At 41.8% G+C, this 15765-nt stretch overlaps 1 protein-coding gene across 5 annotated transcripts; it reads left to right on the top strand.

The window, feature by feature from the left end:
• The first annotated feature begins 1566 nt into the window (after positions 1-1566).
• SLC2A11 (solute carrier family 2 member 11) lies at positions 1567-15350 on the top strand. 5 transcript variants are annotated; one of them, XM_072145116.1, is made up of 13 exons: positions 1567-1641; positions 4748-4762; positions 5254-5346; positions 6128-6288; positions 6862-6986; positions 7084-7213; positions 8009-8157; positions 8255-8442; positions 8531-8641; positions 10488-10589; positions 11580-11655; positions 11852-11979; positions 13566-15350. In XM_072145116.1, the coding sequence occupies exons 1-13, from the start codon at positions 1585-1587 to the stop codon at positions 13764-13766; spliced, it is 1536 nt and encodes a 511-aa protein (XP_072001217.1). In that variant the 5' UTR covers positions 1567-1584; the 3' UTR covers positions 13767-15350. The 5 variants fall into 5 exon arrangements, with proteins under 5 accessions (XP_072001217.1, XP_072001253.1, XP_072001234.1 ...); XM_072145152.1 differs by lacking the exon at positions 11852-11979; XM_072145133.1 differs by lacking the exon at positions 10488-10589.
• The last annotated feature ends 415 nt before the right edge of the window (positions 15351-15765 follow it).

The raw sequence follows: 15765 nt of genomic DNA on the forward strand, positions 1-15765 counted from the left end.
TTATGTGATGTCAAATGGTGTAAAAGTAGCATTTTGGCCATTTCCCCTCTCAGAGGTCACCGCCAGTTATAACCGTTTTTATATTTTGATAGATCGGGCATTTTGGGACGAAGACCTGAGGCTACCATGGCAACAGATCGCAGCCTCCGATGCCGTTCAGGGGAGCGATAATCGGAATAAAGATGGCCATGCCCACGCGCCGCCGTCTTTTAAATGCCGCCAGCGACATTAGCGGTGGGGGTTTGCTGCAATATGCAACAACCGCCAACCTTGTATGAAGAGGGCTCAGCCCGTGAGCCCTCTTCATACATACCCTGCACCTCTGCGCCGTAGAGCTACGGCGCAGAGCGATAAGGGGTTAAAATTATCCTAATGAGCCAGTAGAGCCCCTCCGTGTCTGCAGTGTTCCTAATGTATCTTTGCAAGACATATGTTTTTCTTTGATTTGTGCCTACTTCATCCGATATTATTGTGGGTGAATGCACTAGAAGTTGCAGCCCTGAGCTAGATGCAAGCAGGGCAGCTCGCTCATGGCTGCCATAGGCGTGCATTGTGCGGTGAGCACATTGCTATCCCGCTCCTCCACAAGAGAGAACAAATCCTGTACTTTCCCCGATTTGCGGAAAGGCAGCTCAGCTTGCTATGGGGACAGCAGACAATTTTGAAAAGAGGCATTAGAAATTTTGTGCTTTTTGTGCTCCAATGCAATTTTTTGTTCTGTGCAGAAATTGTCTGATGCCGAAACAAAAATTGATGTAAGTTTTCCAACATGGCTTTAAGTTTCTTTTGTGGGTTTGCACAAATCATGACGCACATTTTAGCTTGAAAAGATGAGGAAAGACCACAAAAAAGATGAAGAAAAACCACAAGTAAACACACTACACAGGCGCATGAAAGTGGTGTGTATCTGATGAGAACTGACATGCAGTTTTGCTGCATGACAATGTGTAATGTGTGCAGATAGCCTTAGGTCTTGTTCACACGTGGCGTTTGCGTTGCCTAAACATTAACAAGACGCGATGTAAGTGCAATCGCACAGGAGGAGGAGTCTGTGTTTGCGTTTTGAAACACAATCCAAAGGTCACATCAGAACGCAGACTTCAGGCTGCCATTATATTTTTATTTTGGTTACCTTCATTTTTCCATCTTAAAATGTCCTGATGCAGGATTGTGTGGACCAGGGTTGATGTCAGAACATGGGTGTGGAGGCTACACCTAAGCTGCCCCTGACACAGAGCTGGCCATAGAAGGAAATGTTGTTTAGGTACCTGACAAATTTCCCATTAGGAAGGTAACAAACCTTGTAAGGGGTTAATAGCTGCGCCCTTGAGGAGATGACAATATCTCCAGATATACAGTATGCTCGTCCCCTATGGAAGGGGGGGCCTTATCGGCTGCTTCATTCATCCCCAGCACAGAGCACATGCGGGTACACGGCGGCTGCGTGTGAGGGAGACCCGCAGCGTGCACCAGCAGCGGCAGCACCGGCTTCTGTCAGTCATCCTGTAGCCGGTGACAGGCAGGTGCACCAGCCCCAGTACACACACAGTGCTACCGCACATACACACAGCGCTACCGCACATCATGGAAGACGAGGGGGACGACGAGGAGGAAAAACCTCACAGCAAGGCAAGGACACCGGTAAGAGCCCGTGTGGGCGTCGTGCGCGGTGACGTCCTCCATGTTGGGGCGGAAGTAGTTATCTGTGTAGAGTAAATATAAGATGAGGTGTCTTCCCATTCAGTTTCTACTTCACTAGTGTGACCCTGCAGTGCAGAGAATACTATGGCAGTCACACCTCCATATTGCTCTCCCAGGGGAATGTTCAGAAGTGAAGATTTTGTATCGCGTTTTTTATGACAAAATTCATGAAGAAGATGTTGGGATACCTAAACTTTTGTAGGATAGAAGAGAGAAAATAAAAAAAGAAAAACTCTCCTGCCCTAATCCGCACCTTCTGTTCCACACACAGTATAATTTAGCCCTAGTGCCTATATCTCCCCCCTAACATTGTGTCCCCACAGCTCCCTATCACATTGTAGCCCCTCTGATATTGTGCCAAACCGACCCTTAAACGGTCTTAAAGCCCCCCCTCATATTGTAACCCCCAGCAGCTTACCCTCTTATTGTACATTCCTCATATTGTGCACCCCAGAAGCTCACCCACCTATTGTGCCCACCCATCAGTAGCTCCCCTTCCAATCCCCCCCTCCCATAGCTTTTCCTCTTAGGGCTGGTGTCACACGTTAGCGCTTTGTTTCCGTTTTGTAACGGAATCAAAGCAGACTGGGGCGTAAAACATCCTTAGGCTACATACATCAGCGCTGCGGAGGAGCAGGGCATGAGTGCTGTTCACCCCTGCTCCTCTTCATAGGAATATACAGCGCACAGCGCGGTATTCCGTAGAAAGATAGTACGTGTCCTATCTTTCTACGGGGTACGGAGCGGTACGGTGCTGCACCGTCCCGCTCCCATACAGGGCCGTGAGCCCATAGTAGTGTATGGGGGACGTATATATACGCTGCATATACGTTGGCCGTATATATGCCCCCCATATGTTCATGTGAATGTAGCCTTAGGGTGATGTTACATGTTCCCGTTTTGATTCCGTTTTGTAACAGAATCAAAACGCACTGGGACGGCCCACGGACAATCACATATGAGTTTTCATGCAAACGCATGTGATTGGCAAACAGCGACCGTTGTCTTGCATTTACACAATACAAGACACCGGGCGATGATTGCCGATTGCATGCTTTTGCATGTGATATGTGATTGTCCGTTGTCTGCCCCTAGTGCATTTTGATTCTGTTACAAAACGGTATCAAAAAGGGGAACGTGTGACACCACCCTAAGGCTGTTTTACGCCAATGTTTGCAGCCCTTGTATATGTATGGGCTGCACACGGTGCAGTGGATGGCACTCCCTGCATTAAATAGAAATATAATGCAGGAACGCTCCCTCTACCGACCGAACAGCCATGCTGGAACTGATTACAGTTGTTCAGCCGGCAGAGGGCTACATTATAGAGCAGTGATGGCTAACCTATGGCACTGGTGCCAGAGGTGGCACTCTGAGCCTTTCTGTGGGCACTCAGGCCATCACCAGAGATGACTCTAGCTACCTTCCTGCAGTCTCAGACAGCCCAGGACTTGCTGTGCACAGAGCTATTTTAAAGTGACAGCTCTACCTGGGACTATTTTCTGCTTTTTTAGTGTCCTCAGGTGCTGGTATCAATGAAAACTGTGACAGGAAGTATAAATCACATATTAAATTTTTGTGTTGGCACTTTGCGATAAATAAGCGGGTCTATGTTGTAGTTTGGGCACTCAGTCTTTAAAAGGCTTGCCATCACTGTTATAGAGCCTGCATTATATTTCTGTTTAATGCAGGGAGTGCCATCCACGGCACTGTGGGATTGTGCCACCATACGGCATATTTACACGGGCTTCACACTGTATTTATAAATACAGCCCCTTAGAGGGGTTGTTCACGTTAAGCAAATTCCAGCAAATAATTGATATTGTTTGTGTAAAGAAAAGTTATACAAATTTCCAATATACCTTCTCTATCGATTCTTACCAGTTTTTCTACTACTCTGCTTGCTGTCATGCAACAGGAATTTTCATTCTTTGTTTACTCTCTCTGATATAACGAGCCTTGCACCTGTGTGACATACACGACCAGGTAGTAAAGAATGAAGTTTCCTGTCATATGAAGGCAAGAAGAGATCTAGCAAAACTGCTAAGAATTGATAAAGTATATTGGAAATTTGTATAACCTTTCATTACACAAACAATATAAATTATTTGCTGGAATGAGCATAACCCTTTCACGACATGTGACGTAATAGCACGTCATGAGTCGGCTGCGGGTGCATGGAAAGGGCTCACGGGCTAAGCCCCCTCCATAGCCGGCAAGTCTTCGCTGCATATCGCAGCAAAGACTTACCGGTAACACCCGCGCCCAAAGTCGAAAATGGCACTTTTTTGCCATTTTGAAAAATATAAAAAATCAATAAAAAGTGATCAAAAGGTCATATAGTCCTAAAAAATCGCAGCATTGAAAACTTCATCAAAAGTCGCAAAAAAAGATACCACCCACAGCTCTGTACACTGAAATATAAAAAAGTTATTAGCACCAGAAGGCAAAAAGTAAAAAAATTCTACACGAGTTTTACATTTTTGTAAATGTATGAAAACATAAAACCGATACAAATTTGGTATCTCATTGATCGCACCGACCCAAAGAATAAAGTAGACATGTCATTTGGGGCGCACAGTGAAAGCCGTAAAATCCAAACCCACAAGAAAACTCTGCAAATGCGTTATTTCACCAATTTCATTGCATTTCAAAAAATTTTTGCCCGCTTCCCAGTACACGGCATGGAATATTCAATACTATCACTATGAAGTGCAGTTTTTTATGCAGAAAACAAGCCATCACAGAGCTCTTTAGGTGTAAAAAAAGTTATAGATTTTTGATTGTGGGGAGTGAAAAACAAAAATGAAAAAACAAAATAGGGCCAGGTCCTTGAAGGGTTAAAGTGAACAAGCCCGTTAAGCTCCTACGTAGCAATAAAACGGTAATAACCAGACCTTCACAGTGTGTGCTCTTCCGTGAGGCTGTTTTTTCATTGTGTTTTTGCATCCTTTAAAGTCGCATCATATTTGCATATTGGCTTTTTAAATGGGTTTTAGGTTAAAGTGTCTTAACTTGGCTTTTTCTCCCCTGTTTTTTTTTTTAGTCTGCGTTATTTGAGGTATGTTTTCATTGAGTTTTTCAAAGTTGCGCATGCATTTATGGTCGGCGTTTTGAAACGCATGTGATAGCATGCACAAACAGCAAATTCCAAGAGACACGGCTGCATTCAATTCACGCACATCAAGCATTGCATTGTTAAAAACACAAACGCTAGCAAACATTTGAAAAAAGTGTTGGAATGCGCAGTAGAAACACGACAAAAACGGCACGTGTCACTGACATACATGTAGAGGCTGGCTTCTGGAAGCTGCCCCTGCTTCTCTGATTGATACAAATGCATATAAGACCATCAGCATATCCATATAATACTATTTACACCCCCAGCCAGGCATCACTGTAGCATTTGTGTTACACCCAGACAATTCATTGTGGGGCTTCCACTGTGATTATCATCAAGCATGTTCTTCTTTTGCCCAAAACTATATAGTAGCAGTGCACAATAGTCACATATCACATAATTACACTGCAATGACATATTTTGTGTTTCAGGGATGGGTGCTGCTCTTTACTATGTTCGCCGCGGGTATCGGGGGCACTTTCCAGTATGGGTACAACCTCACTATCATCAATGCACCCACAACTGTAAGTATACTGGACAGTCCTTATTAGGGTGATTATAAGATGAACACTATGGAGATCAAAATAAGAGAACAATATGTGATCACTTGATTATTTCAGAAATAATGTGATCTCTATAGATCAACAGTTGATGGATATTTTGTAAAGAGAACTCCAGGCCACTAGAACAGTGTTTTAAAAACTTATAATTTCATAATAAGGTTACTGCACTCACCAAACAGTATGAAGTGCACAGGCCTTTGGTTTGAGTGACTGCGGCCACAACATCACTAGTCTCTCACTGCTCCAGTGGGATTTCGGCCGTCTCTTCCACAGTTCTGTGAGGTTTCTTGGCCATAACTTTGTCACCAAGGATTGTCAAGAGATTTTCTATAGGGATTAGATCAGGACTTTGATGTGGACATTTCACTGTTTCAATGTTTTTGTTTCAAAGGCCTTCTTTACTTGTTTTTTCGGGGCATTGTCCTGTATGAAAATTGCTGGCTTATTAGTATCAATGTGTGAACGCGACCTTAGGTTGCCAGTTAAATGGGTGTTCTTTTATAATAATCACATTCCTTTAGGTCTAAACACTTACAAGAACAGTAGAAACCCTTTCTCGCTGTGCTTGAATTGTGTTCCTAAACACAGCACGTGAACGCAGCCTCAAAGCCAATTGATTTTGAATATTTAAAACTAAGTGACATTGTCCACCAATAATGACTGAGCTATTGCTAACTACATAGTTAGGTAATGTGTTAAAATGTGGCATTATACTGTGACATACCTTCTATCTCTTTTACAGCATATTCAAAAGTTTGTGAATGAGACATGGCTAGAGCGCTATGGATCAGAGCTGGACAGCTGGGTAATAACCCTCATCTGGTCCATAATCGTCTCCGTGTTCCCTCTTGGTGGTTTCATGGGAGCACTACTGGCAGGTCCTATGGCTATCAGGCTGGGGAGGTAATGTATATTCAGGAATTTAATATATGAAATAACTTATGATTATGTAATAGGGAGATAAACGATACTACCTTTACTTTATCATGGGTAATGTAAGGTGCTCGGTTTGCGTCTGATGCATGTATCCCCTCCACCTCCCCCTGGTCCAAAACGCCTTGGGCTACAAAAGTGTTATTCATCACTGCTGGGGCTCCCAGTGATGATTAAAATGAGGGTACCAGGTCACCCATCATTGTATGACTTTTGTGAGGGGTCATTATATATACTCCATTAAGCACCTAAACTTAGAATGCAAGTTTCACTACTGCTTCTTTCCATGCAAATCTGCCATGCCTGCGATAAGAGTGGGGATAAGTGGGGGTTTTTAGCTCTGGTGCCCTATAAAACAGGCACTTCTTCTAACCCGTCTTGTGGATGAGTTATGGATATCCATTATGGGCACAGCCTGAGGAAAAAATAAAATTGGAATTGTAAATTCTTATCTGTTTTAAAATTTTTATTATGAATCTGTATATATCTATGCTTCTAGTTTTTGTTGTTATTATTATCTATATTATTATCTTATTTTTGCAGAAAGAAGTCTTTGCTGTTCAATAATCTGTTTATAATCCTTTCTGCCATCTTTTGTGGATTGAGCCGCTATGCCAAGTCCTTTGAAATGATCATATTGGGCAGAATCTTAGCTGGTGTCAATTCAGGTAAAAACTGGAACTGTGCCAGATTGATAAGAGTGTTTCCCTCTGTTTGAGGAACATTCATGATTTTTATACACATTTTGTCTTTCCTTTTCTCCAGGAGTCAGTATGTGTATTCAACCTATGTATCTTGGAGAAAGTGCCCCCAGAAAACTGCGTGGCACAGGTGCTTTATCATGTGCAGTCAGTACTGCAATTGGGCTGGTGATGGGCCAAGTGGTAGGACTCAGGTAACATGGAAAAAAAGTCAAACACATCGACAAAAATTTAATATATTTGAAGCTCATAGCAAAAAGGCAATGGTCTCCAGCACCACACTTTGAGATGCATTGAATATGGCTAATCTACCCTGCAAAACATTAACATTGCAGTTAATCAAAAATGCAACTTGTTTTGCAGAAAATAAGCGCTCTACCACCAACACTGGCAAAAATGGGAGAATTTAAACTACAGTGGCTGTGTCCTTGAAGGGATAAATCCCTTAGCCTTATCTGGTTTAATAATGAATGCAGAAGACATGGACACTCATTTTAATTTGGTTAATTTAAATACAGGCAGTCCCCGGGTTACATACAAGATGGGTTCTGCAGATCTGTTCTTAAGTTGAATTTGTATGTAAGTCGGAACTGTATATTTTATAATTGTAACCCCAGCCAAAATTTTTGTTGGTCTTTATCCAAATATTGGATTGTCATAAGAACCAGGATTACCAATAAATCTTAATTGCAGACACTTTTGATAACTGTTAGAGCTGTTTATTGTAGCCTAGGGCTTAAGTACAGTAAATTACCAAAATACAGAGGTCTGTAACTAGGGGTCATCAGTAAGTCCAGTGTTCTTAAGTAGGGGACCGCCTGTAGTATCCATAATGTACATGGCATGAGGCATTTAGAAAGCTTCTAATCCTAATCCCTACGTCATAGCCACCTCTGTTATTTTTCTATTGCTTTGCCAATGTTTTGGCACACAACACCAACATACAAGGCAAAACTGTATTTGATGCCTGTGATTGTATCTAATTTTAGGGAGATATTGGGCAGTGAGGAGGTTTGGCCTCTTCTCCTAGCTAGCAACGTGACTCCAGGTATCATTCAACTGATGGTTCTTCCTTGGGTTCCTGAAAGCCCCCGATATTTATTGATTGATTTGAAGGATAAAGATTCCTGTGTGGTTGGTAAGAATCGTGTCAATAACTAGTCAAAATTATATGCAATTGTTATAATGTCATTTAATCCCGCAGTCCTATTTTCTGAATGTATTATTGTGTCCAGCTTTGCGACGGCTTCGGGGAAACTGTGATTTTACTAGTGAGATGGAAGAGATGATGGCAGAGCAGACGGCAATACAAGGACAGAGACCAAAGAGCCTTTGTGAACTAATACAGGATCCGTCCCTGCGACGCCAGCTTCTCACTATTGTGGTTCTCAGCAGTGCAATGCAACTCTGTGGTAATGACTCGGTGAGGCAAACATGACAGATGTATATTGGTCTACCATTCCACCTTTTACCACATGAGCATCACATTACATCATCTTATGTCTCCCTAGATGTACTTCTATGCATCCTATGTATTTCAAGCAGCTGGAATCTCCTCGGAGAAGATTCAATATGTTGTGATTGGCACAGGAAGTTGTGAGCTCCTCACCTCAATCACTTGTGTGAGTAGTTCTTTCTATGTTCAGCGCTCATTACTTCTCTGTTATAGTAAATATATAGTCCACATCTCCACTAGGGCTTTCAATTAGAGAATAATGGTAATCAAATACTGATGTTAAATTGATGTGCAACATCCCTCACTGGGGCCTTGCCCTTCTTCGGTGGTTGTAGACAGCCGGGGCCCAGAATATAGGAGCGACTGGCTTATGCGGCCTTGGTCACAGTGTTTGGTATTGGGACCGGAGGACGGGCCTACAGCCTGGAAGGTCTCCTGCAGGTGGTGTGTGCAAGAAAAGTGGAGGGAGAGGCTGATGTACTGGTTCTCCCTGGGGCAACCCCTGACGTGTATATAGAGATCCCTGGGTGGTAAAGGATGGGGAGCCTGTGAGATCTCTTTCCACAGGAAGGGTTGCTCACTGCCTGGTAGTAACTTTAGGCTGGGTTGGGTAAGATGCACCCGAGTTCAGGAGACTAGGCTAGAACTTGACTCCATCTTACCCAACCCAGCCTGAAACCAGGCAGTGAGCAACCCTTCCTGGAAGTCTGACCCTGGCTTATGCAGCACAGGCAGGTCCTCTGCTTCTGCTTAGACTGACTGACTCTCTGAGTCTGACCATATTCTCCCCCCTCCCCAACAATGAGGTTTATACTCCCCTAGCGAGGGGGCAGCATTCTCCAACTTCCAGCTTGCTTTACAGTAAGAACACATCATATCATTGGATACAGACAATTGATATGTTAATTATTCCTCTCCCAGGCAGTGGTTCCAGCTGCAATAAGTTCCCAACTTTTGGAGCCTTCCTAGTGAGGTGATCAGTCTCCTAGGCACCTCTTAAAATGGAGAGGGTGCTATTCGCAACAACTACCTACCCTAAGCATCGTCAGTGTTGTTGCAGATGCCATTTCATAGTAGTGGAAATATGACGTAAGGAAGTTTATTGTAATTTGAAAAGCTTTCATGCACCATCAATTTTTGATTATTCTCTTCCATGATTAAAAAGCATAATGGGAATGCAGGGTGGATGTGAGATGTGAACTGTTCCTGTTAGTTACACCCCCTTCACATGGGGAATTTGCAATCAGCCTTAAGATGTATTGTGAGTTTTAAAATGTATCACCTAGAACCTTGGTATTAAACTAGAGATCCGACACTGTTTCTCCTTTGCAGACCAGTTATGACACATACATATGTCACATGCCCTGCCTCATTTAAGTGATGGGAGCTGAGCAGCAAAATGCGCGTTAAAAGAAGGCGCATGTGTGTGTGAAAAAAAAAATCAACGTCTGTTGATTTCAATGGGTCAGAGTTCAATGCAAGTTCTGCACGTCAAAAACACGCGCAGAACACATGCAGGTAAAACGCAAGTGTGAAGGGGGCCTCACTCCCTGATCCTAGTCAAAGGCCTGTCACTCAGCTAAATAGTTACCTACGCTGTACTGAAGAGGCGAAACCACGTCAAAACACTGCTGTCCACAGTTGGGAATCTGCTCCTTCTGGAATAAATAAACTGGTTTACCTTTAATCCCTCATAATGTGATAAGGCTTCCTGAAAGTAATGCTTGATGGTTAGAGGGCTAGAGGGTTAGAGGCAGCCAAAGAGGGCTGGTTTTCCTTGTCCCATCCTGGAAAACGTATTTGCATATTTCAAAGAATAATACCAACACTATTAGGACTCAGTAAGTCTTTGATGAGGACGACATGGAGATGTGTCTTTGACATCACCATTGCAGAAATACTGTCTTATCAGAAAATCCTCCATTAGATGCAGCTGCAACTAGGATGAATTTTTGTAGGTTCATATAAATCAAATTTTGTTTATTTTTTTTCCTTTGATTTGTTTTTTCCAGACATTAGTAATTGATCGTGTTGGACGCCGTGTACTGGTGATGGGTGGGTACAGCTTGATGTCTGTGTGGGCAGTGGTTTTTATGGTGGCCTTATCTCAGCAGGTAAAAGGGCAAAAAAAAATATAAATGTTGTTAATATAATGCAAAAAAAGTGTAATAAAGAATAAGAAATCAATTTATCAAGTTATGTTTCTTCTTTTTTTTTGTTATCCATGGCCTCCTTTGTTTTAAAATTAACAGTTTTTTTTAATGAGCATGGAAGGCTACCAGGGCAGTTCCTAGAGCTTCTTCTTGCTGTTGCTTCACAGACTGTTATACTTTCTCACTTGCCCCTGCTCCCTCAGCACTTCCCCTGCCTTCTACATGATGTAACCTCATGGCAGCAGAGGAAATTTCTGCACACAGTGGGAGAGTAGAAGTTCTCCTTGCAGACTGTAACAGTCTGTGAATTTTCAGCAATGAGGGGCTCTGGGAACTACCCCACTAGACTCATTAGCATAATTTTAAAAGTTGATTTTATAAGGAGGCCATGGATAACAAATATAAGATTACCACAGTCACAGTGTCTGGATCTATGAGTAAGTATCCCTGGTTTACCATGCTTGATTTTGATGGTAGATTTCCTTTAAATGTCAGTATCTCTGGCTCTATAGCAGACAAAACTGCCATCATGCTGACTGAGATGCTCATCTTTAAAATTACAAAAGAAGGATCTATGGAGGCCAAGATAGTGACAACTCCCTCAATCCTCTGAACCCAACTGATTTCAGACAAAAAATTTTTTAGGTAAATGGGTGATTTTCAACGTAATTGAAGAAAAGTTAAAAAAAAAAGCGCTACCATCGGGTGCCCCATTTGACAAACCCTGTCCCTTTTCCAACAAACTGCATCAAATTTTAAATCAAGGTGTTTAAAACTAATAATAAATGTGATGCACAACATGTAGAACATGGTTTTACTATAATAAATCTGCCCCATTGTTTTATTTATGTAGATCACATTTGCAGTTGTAGTAGTTTATAAAACCCTTTCAAAATGTCCTTACTATTTAATGTTTAACCTTAACCTAATCCAGAGTTTCCTGTGTACTAGGGACACATTACATGGATACCATATCTTAGCATGGTTTGCATTTTTGCCTACATCTTGAGCTTTGGAATTGGTCCAGGTAAATATGGAACACAAAGTTTTGTAAATTTCCCAGTGGACATGCATAGAACATGTTACACTCATTTACTATACATTATAATTAATATTATTGCTTTTGCCTTATTAATGTATGTTCCTGTAGTCATAGTGGTCACAATTGTGTCTGTATTTTGTGCACTATAATCGCATACTTTCCTGTTTCTTCATGATTAAAGCTGGTGTTACTGGTTTAATGCCAGCCGAGATATTTGACCAGATGGCCCGACCTGCTGCTTACATGATCTGTGGTTCCCTCATGTGGCTTATATTATTTGTGGTGGGCTTGGCTTTTCCTTTTATTGTGGTGAGTTCAGACTGTTAACATGTATGCAGAATGTTTTATGATATTTATATTATCTGCTCATTGTCACAAGAACCATAAACAAATACAAGACAAAATCTAGGATGAGTGACATCCTGTGCAGTGAAATGCACTGACAAACCAGTGTCATATGTTTTTTTTTCTTCACACAGTGTGCCTAAGCCAACATGATTTTAAAAGAGTGAAAAGTTTGTTACAGGGTGATGTAGTAATTATAACTGGATAGTATGCAAATCATTTTGAGAATTGTTAACTGTTCTGAAAGTGAGATTTTATCCAGTTTAAGATGATATAGTTAGGCCTGTTCACACTGCACCTGTGCTCTTTACTCTACACTCACTGCATATACAGGTAGTCCCTGGGTTACATACAAAATAAGTTCTTTAGGGGGCATTTACCACCAGGACGAAGAACTGTATGCAAATGAGCCTGAGGGTCTCCAGGCTCCATAGGTTTTAATGGAGACTGGAGCCCCTCAAGCTCATTTGCATACATTCTGGTGGTTTGTTCTTAAAGGGAACCTACCACCACAAATCTACCTATAAAGGTAGATTGGGTGGTAGGTGGATCAATGGGACGTGAGGATAGCCCTTTTAAGGGCTAATCCTCACGTCCCTGCACTTTTTTGATAACTTTAATTTGATATTTATTCAAATTTACTTATGCGGCTACCGGGGCGTGGAGTAGCCGCATATGAGATTACACGAGGCGGCTACTCCACGCCCCGGTAGCCACTTTACCCCTCCTACTCACCCATCTTCGGCGCGCAGCTCCGCGTAGCTGCGCGCCCTCATCCGGCGATCCTGCCGTCTGCGCATGCGCAGAAGAGCAGGCCTGTGCCTGTTTCGGAGTTGTGACCGCGCAGGCGCGGGCCTGCTCTTCTGCGCATGCGCAGACGGCAGGATCGCCGGACGAGGGCGCGCAGCTACGCGGAGCTGCGCGCCGAAGATGGGTGAGTAGGAGGGGTAAAGTGGCTACCGGGGCGTGGAGTAGCCGCCTCGTGTAATCTCATATGCGGCTACTCCACGCCCCGGTAGCCGCATAAGTAAATTTGAATAAATATCAAATTAAAGTTATCAAAAAAGTGCAGGGACGTGAGGATTAGCCCTTAAAAGGGCTATCCACACGTCCCATTGATCCACCTACCACCCAATCTACCTTTATAGGTAGATTTGTGGTGGTAGGTGCCCTTTAAATTGAATTTATATGTAAGTCAGAACAGGTGTATTTTATAATTGTAACTCCAGAGAGTGACAATTGGATTTTCAAAATGTTTAGAAGTCATGACAATAAAGATTATTAATACAACTTCAGACACCTTACAGCTGATCATTGCAGCCTAAGACTAATGTAAAGCATTCAAAGAGCTTCACCAGAGATCACATGTCAGTGTGCTAGTACACTTCAGTAGCCAAACCTATATGTAATTTTTATAACTGTGTCCTATATATGTTGGTGTAACTTTTTTGACTTTTCTGGCAATATGTTTTGCTTCTTATTTCTGACTGTATTTTTTATCTGAAAATATTTATATCGCCACCTACTAACTAATCTTACCTCTGTTTCAGCAAGGACTTGGTCATTTTTGCTTTATGCCTTTCCTAGTGGTTTGTGTCTGCACCACTTTATATATTGGATTCTTCCTCCCAGAGACAAAAGGAAAAAGTGTTTTAGAAATCACAGAAGAATTCACAAGATGCAAAGCTAAACCACACAGAGAGGAAAATGGCTATCTTGGAGCACAGGAGATCAAATCTACTAGTTTGTGAAAAATAAAAAAACTATGATAAATTATTATTACCTCCAGCAATATGGAATCTGCAAGTTGGAACTAAAATTTAATATGTCTTCCAATTCTGCTTGTACTTACATTTTATCAGATTAATGTACTCAAGCCACTACAGAAGAAAATGACCTCATGGTGATCTGCTGCTTTTATAATACTTGAATACAGACCTCAGCAAATCCAGGAAATACAAATTAGTGATATAATTGCTTTTACCGCTTTTATTGATGTTATGCATCTCAGTGCAGCATGATTCTTTTATTTGTAAATCTCTATATTTTATTAGGAAGCAAAAAATGTTCAGACATAACTGCTATATATTTATATGCAATGGATGTAAAGTATATAGGAATTGCTCTGTATTGTTTTTGTATTGGTATTGTTTGACAAATTTATCTTATGTAAATGGACCCTTGATACTGTTAAATTTAGTCCTGTCAGTCCATGGAACATTTTTTAAAAATCTGAAAAGTAACAATTACGTAATTTCCAAAATATAGGTAACAATCATAAAATAAGTAGCCTTAAATAAGTAAAAGTAGGGTTTATGTTTGCTTAATAATTAAGTGTACCATTGTGTGGACATCCCCTTTAAGGCTCAGCCCCATTTTTTGTAATCTGGATATGTTGCTTTTATCGAAGACTTTAACTTACCAAGACGATTTTCAGGTTGTTGTTTTTACATCACATGTTGTTATTCATGTTAGTGGTAAATTTTGGCTGATTTTGTGTTTATTTTCATAACGCTAAATTATGTTGTTTTCGGACATATAGATTTACCACCCAAATTATTTACTAACTAACATTTCCCATATGTCTGCTTTATGTTTTCATAATATTTAAAATGTCTGGGTATTTTATTTAGATGTCACATGGCTTACAAATTGAACATCGGTTACCGTGTTTTTAAGGAGATTTCTGAATTGACTTTTTTGGGGATCATTATTGTTCTTAATGAGATTTGAAATATATGATATTATAAACACTCCATATATCACTCCAAATTATCAGAAACAGCTTTTAGGAATATCGTTAAAGGGACCTGTCATCAGGAACCCTTTTTTTGGCTCTCCCATGTCCCATAGAGAATAGTGTACACATTGCCCAGGAGTTTTTATAGTAAAACTAGCTTTTTCCAAAAAAAAAAAGTTAGAGAAAAGGTTATCTTTCTGTATGCAGCGCAGTGTCGCTAGTCCCATGGAAGTGGCCAGTGAGGAGTGGTTTCCGCGTCATGCATCGATTTCAAATTTAAAAAAAAAACTCCCATGTCCCCCATATCTCCTCCCCCCAGGACTGCATACAAGTCTGCACCACTCCTCACTGGCCACTACCATGGGACTGGCATTTTATTTGAGTTTTAAAAAAAGTCACATAAAAGTCGCAGAATCTTGAGCTAGCCATTCCATTTTTTTACCTACCTCTGCTTGGGACTGGATTTTATCTGTGTACTGGGGAAAAAGGGTTGCAGCAAACTTTGCTGGGCAGGTTAAAGGCAACCTACCATCTCGGATCTACCTATTAAGTTTCAACTAATGAATGAAATGGGAGCCTTTTTAGGGCTAATCCTTGAGTGGCCTGTAACTTTATAAATCTTTTATCACCTAATATGCAAATATCTGAAAGAGCTGAAACTACACGGCGCGGCTACTCCACACCCTAGTAGCCTCTTTGGATCCTCCCACGAGATCTTGAGCGCGCAGCTCCTGGTAGCTGTGCACACTCGTCCGCGCTCTGCATAGACTCTCATAGACGTACTCAGCTCCGGAGCTACTGCACATGCTTAATAGCTTCGGAGCGAAATACGTGCAGCCGCCAGTTCTGCATAGAGAGTCTGTGCAGAGCTCGGACGAGTGCGCGCAGCTACCAGTAGACCTCGTAGTAGAAGGATACAAAGAGGCTACTGGGGCGTGGAGTTGTCGCGTTGTGTAGCTTTAGCTCCGGCTACTCCACGCCCCAGTAGCCTCTTTCAGATATTTGCATAT

Source organism: Engystomops pustulosus, chromosome 1, assembly GCF_040894005.1.
Source record: "Engystomops pustulosus chromosome 1, aEngPut4.maternal, whole genome shotgun sequence".
Taxonomy (NCBI): Eukaryota; Metazoa; Chordata; class Amphibia; order Anura; family Leptodactylidae; genus Engystomops; species Engystomops pustulosus.

What these genes read in the sequence shown, in the direction of transcription:
- SLC2A11 (XM_072145116.1), top strand. Translation starts at nt 1,585, where the DNA reads ATGGAAGACGAGGGGGACGACGAGGAGGAAAAACCTCACAGCAAGGCA. An exon ending in GGCCAAGTGGTAGGACTCAG is followed by an intron (nt 7,214 to 8,008) that starts GTAACATGGAAA and finishes ATCTAATTTTAG; the next exon opens with GGAGATATTGGGCAGTGAGG. An exon ending in TAAAGATTCCTGTGTGGTTG is followed by an intron (nt 8,158 to 8,254) that starts GTAAGAATCGTG and finishes TATTGTGTCCAG; the next exon opens with CTTTGCGACGGCTTCGGGGA.